Raw genomic sequence first — 4,376 nt, 5'->3', positions numbered from 1 at the left:
CGTCCAACCAGTGCAACTGCTAGAATAACATCCTAAAGCACGAAAGATGCCAAAGCGGGAAACAAAGCTGTTTTTATGTTGGGTCGGTGGGCGTAATCCACGGACTGCAACCATAATGAGAAGTGAAAATGAAAGTCGTTTAATAGTCTATTCTATTAGTATTTTGTTACACATATATATATATATATATATATCTTTAATTATTTTGTTTTTAAGTGTTTTACTGCATTTTGCAGAAATAAATTACTGTATTACAGTAATGAGAATCAAATCACCACAAAGAATAATAGGAATTTCAAAACTCTAAAAAATGCAAAGACATATTATAGTAATGCAAGGGAAAAAGAAGAAATGTGCTCAACTGATAATTAAATACTGTCAAAACATAAAAAAAAACTCACAATGATCTTTAAAAATATATTTTTATAAGCAAATTTGTTTTTATTTTTTGAGTACTAATATGTATAGTTTAGAGGTTTTTAGATGTACTTTTTAGCTTTCGTACCTTACGGTACCACCCCAGACACAGCTTTGCACCTTTTTTTCTGAGAGTGTAAATAAAGGAAACAGCTGGTTAACGTACCAGCAGAAGAGATGGCCTTTGCCACAGTCTACAGCAGGGGCTTTGAGCAAGGGGAAGCTCCGAGGGTCAGAGGCTCCAGGGCCTGGCCTAGTCAGTCGTACGGCTCTTTCACATCTGGCTATGGGGCACCAGCGAATGGCAGGATTATTATCCACAAAAGCCTGGTGATGGAAAATAAATGTGTTTAAACTTGTTTTGGATGACGTAAATGACCCAATATCCAAAATTGTAATCTGAAAATCATCCAGATCAAAACGAGGTGATATTTACCCAACAATCGAATGTTTGACTTCTGAGCATCTGTGTTTACAAAAGCTTTTTTTTTTGCTCAAACAAACACTGGCATAAACTCAACCAACAGCCGGATGCTGTCAGCATTTTGATTCAAAGCCAATGTCAAGACAGTCTATGATAAGAAAAATAAAATGGCAGCTTTGAAATGGTTTCTGGTGCTTTGTGAGCTGCAATTGTACCTTAATGTCAAACTGCAGGTAGCGCTTATCCATCTCTCTGGAGACGACACTTTCAATGACCTCCACAGGGACCAGCTGGAAGCAGTCGTAAGCAGGGCAAAAGATGTTATGTGCTTCCCCTTCTTGGATCTTCAGATTCAAAAACCTGACATCCAGACAAACAGTGTTCAGAGACTGTGAATACATGGATCATAAACAACCTGCAATATAAATTTTTTTTTTAGCTGAGGTGAATTTTCCTATTCATTTTATTCACAGGATTTTAAAAATGTCAAAAACCAACATCTTTGAAGCAAAACAAAAAGGGTTTTCTTTGAGGGAAAGAACTACTCATCACATGAAGCATTGCAAATACCATAAACAAACAGGAAATGGTAAAATACATATCTGAACAGGGCTCTACAGTGCGACCATTTCAGGCGCATTTGCGACTGAAAACTACTGCGTGCGACTATAAAAAACTTTTTAGGAGCACCAGTGCGACATGGGAAGGCTACTTTTTGATAACATTTTGGATAATTGTTTAGAAGGTGCTCCTAAAATTTTGAAAGTGCTCCTAAAAAGAAAAGTAAGCGTAGAGCCCTGCTGAAATAGTCAATGATTATAAGTATATAAACAATATATTTGATGTTTATAGCCATTCCATTTATAAACTATTCCAGCACATTCACTACCGTTTAACAGTTTGGAGTCTGAAATATTTTAGAATGTTTTTGAAATCTCTTATGCTTACCAAGGCCACATTCATTTGATAAAAAAAAAAAAAAAACTGTATTTGTTAAATATTGTAATAATTGAAAACAACTTTTCTAGATGCTATTTTAATATTTTAAATGTAATTTATTCCGGTGATAGCAACGTTGAATTTTCAGCATCATTACTTCACTCTTCAGTGTCACATGGTCCTCCAGAAATCATTCTGATATGCGGATTTTGCACTCAAGAAACTTTTCTGAAAACAGTTGTGCTACAAAAATTTTTGTGGAAACCGAAATATATTTTGTTCAGGATTTTTTGGTGAATAAAAAAAGTTGAAAACATCCATGTTTATTTCTATTTGAAATCTTTTGTAATGTTACAAATTTCTTTACTGTCACTATTGATCCATTTAATGCATTCTTGTCAAATTAATAATGTATGTATTTAAAAAAAAAAATCTTACTGACACCAAACTTGGTAGTGTAAGTAGTTACCTGTAATGGATGTATTATTAAGAAAATATCTGATATGATCTGGTCTTGAGCATTAAACAAGACTTCATAATTCATTCCTTACCCTTCCCAGCATGCCCTGCAGAACTCGTGCCCACACGACATATCCACAGGGTCCTCAAACACAGATATGTTTCCCATGCAAATCCCACACTACGTGGGCATAAGAAACATTGAACAGACTGTGTCAATATTCTTTTCAGTTTTTGTGCATTGAATGATAAAGAATGTGGATCATAACGTCATGCATGGCGATTAATCTAACCAGGGCAAGGCCATCAGTAGGAGACAGGCTGATCTCATCAGGGGAGGTGACAGAGGAGCGAGTCGTTCTCGGGGTTCTAGGAGAAGGCAGAGTGTCCCAAGCATTGTAGCCACTCGGTGGGGGAGTTGGCATCTGAACACCTGAGCGCTGGCAGCAGTCCTCCGCATTAGACATCCAGTCTTCTAGAAGTTTTTCCCTGTCCCAGTCTGTTCAGCAAAAAGAAGGTTTAAACGTACCGACATTAATATGTTCCTCTAACGCAGTGTTTCTCAACATTACCAAAAAAAGTGTGTACAGACAAGTTGCTTGGAGCTGGAACCTGGTCGCATAGTGCTGGTTTAGGACATGCAACAGTTGCCATCTATATAATATTCCAAGAGAATTACACATTTTGCCATTTTACTTTTCAAAAAATACTGAATCCACCTTCCATCTCTGAATGTTAAATGTGAAATTGGTGCCAAATACTTCAGTAAAGATTAAGCATGGAATGTTCTGGTTTGCCCAATAATGAAAACGAGCCAAACCCCTTTGCTTGTAATATCTTGAAGAATGAAGGGTCCTGGATATTGGCCAAATATGGCATATTTCTTTAATTGATCAAATGGATCAGCTGGCACAATGACAGCCCTCTGCAATATATTACCTTTTCATCGCTAATGTTTTACAAATACGTACTGCAGCAAAACTATGGTAGAGGGTTCAGATGATACTTATACATACAGAGGCTTTTTATTTGTTTACAAAATCTAAAAGATTTTTCCCAACTACCTCGGGATTCACTTGTGATGCCAATTTTTGTACAAAAAAAAAATGTAGCATACGTATAAACCTAGTAATATCATTGGCTAAGTGGAATTGTTTGCTGCAGTAAATTCATACCGTGAGCTCGCAACAGGGCCTCAGCCGTGAAGAGAGGAGCCTGCAGCATATCCGCCGTCTCCACTATCAACATGTCTTTCAACCGACGCAGGTCTTGCAGTTTCAATCCCTCATATGGCTGGAGAGAAAAAGAGAGAATGACAAGTTTGGGAGAGAGAGGGATAAAGATGAAAAGTGTAAAGGAAAGAGGGTGTAAGAGGAGAAGTGATGGAAAGAGAACTAATAAAGCTTTTCCTTTTAAACTTCTATATTGCTCAGCCTGTCTGGAGCAGCAAAACAAAGCAATCATGAGTCTGCTGCTGGCAGTTGGGTCTATCCTCTTTCAATTGGTGCCCTATCCTTTGACTGTACAATACCAAGTTACGATTTATCTTGAGCTCACTTCCTCAGCACACAGCTATGACTAATGAAATAACGGTGTACTCTCACACGCACAGTCAACGTTAGTTTCTCCGTTTGTAGGCCTGCAAACTTCTGCCTGTATTATATTTTGGGCTACAAATTGATTAACAAATTTAACAAATGTTACAATACATTTAAGTTAATTACAAGATATGCTATTACATAAATTGTAAATAACTGCATAAATCACTATTTGTTGAGACAACCTTGCACAGGAAGATATATTATTTATATATGAATATTTAGTTAACATTAGTTAATTCATTAGTTAACATAAACTGCCGATGAAAAATTCTTCTGAACATTCATTAATCTCAGGTAATTCCAATATTTAATAACAGGTTGTTAAAATCGAAAGTTGCAATTGTGTTATTTAATGAGCTATCATGAACTAAGACTTGTATTTTTTAAACAAAGATTAATAACTTCTGTAGCAAATGTAGCTATTGCTCATTGTGAATGTTAATGCATTAACTAAGGTTAACAAATGAGGTCTTATTGTAAAGTGATACCTATTGGTCTTTATAGTTCTTTTGCACTTTAATCAAGTAAAACTTGTT

General features: G+C 36.2%; 1 protein-coding gene across 3 annotated transcripts in view; it reads right to left on the bottom strand.

Moving 5' to 3' along the window:
- Window positions 1-4,376, bottom strand: part of LOC107654707 (ankyrin repeat and IBR domain-containing protein 1) — a 39,490-nt gene that overhangs the window by 24,321 nt on the left and 10,793 nt on the right. For all 3 annotated transcript variants that reach the window (XM_016441901.1, XM_016441903.1, XM_016441904.1), the window contains 5 exons: window positions 3,415-3,532; window positions 2,533-2,738; window positions 2,332-2,420; window positions 1,057-1,201; window positions 584-744 (listed from right to left, as the gene is read on the bottom strand). In XM_016441901.1, coding sequence (XP_016297387.1) covers window positions 584-744; window positions 1,057-1,201; window positions 2,332-2,420; window positions 2,533-2,738; window positions 3,415-3,532 — 719 coding nt within the window. The remainder of the gene's footprint in view (window positions 1-583; window positions 745-1,056; window positions 1,202-2,331; window positions 2,421-2,532; window positions 2,739-3,414; window positions 3,533-4,376) is intronic.

This window comes from Sinocyclocheilus anshuiensis, unplaced genomic scaffold, assembly GCF_001515605.1.
Source record: "Sinocyclocheilus anshuiensis isolate Anshui unplaced genomic scaffold, SAMN03320099.WGS_v1.1 scaffold195, whole genome shotgun sequence".
Taxonomy (NCBI): Eukaryota; Metazoa; Chordata; class Actinopteri; order Cypriniformes; family Cyprinidae; genus Sinocyclocheilus; species Sinocyclocheilus anshuiensis.
Note: the sequence above shows the minus strand (reverse complement) of the source record. Positions and strands in the feature narration are given on the sequence as shown.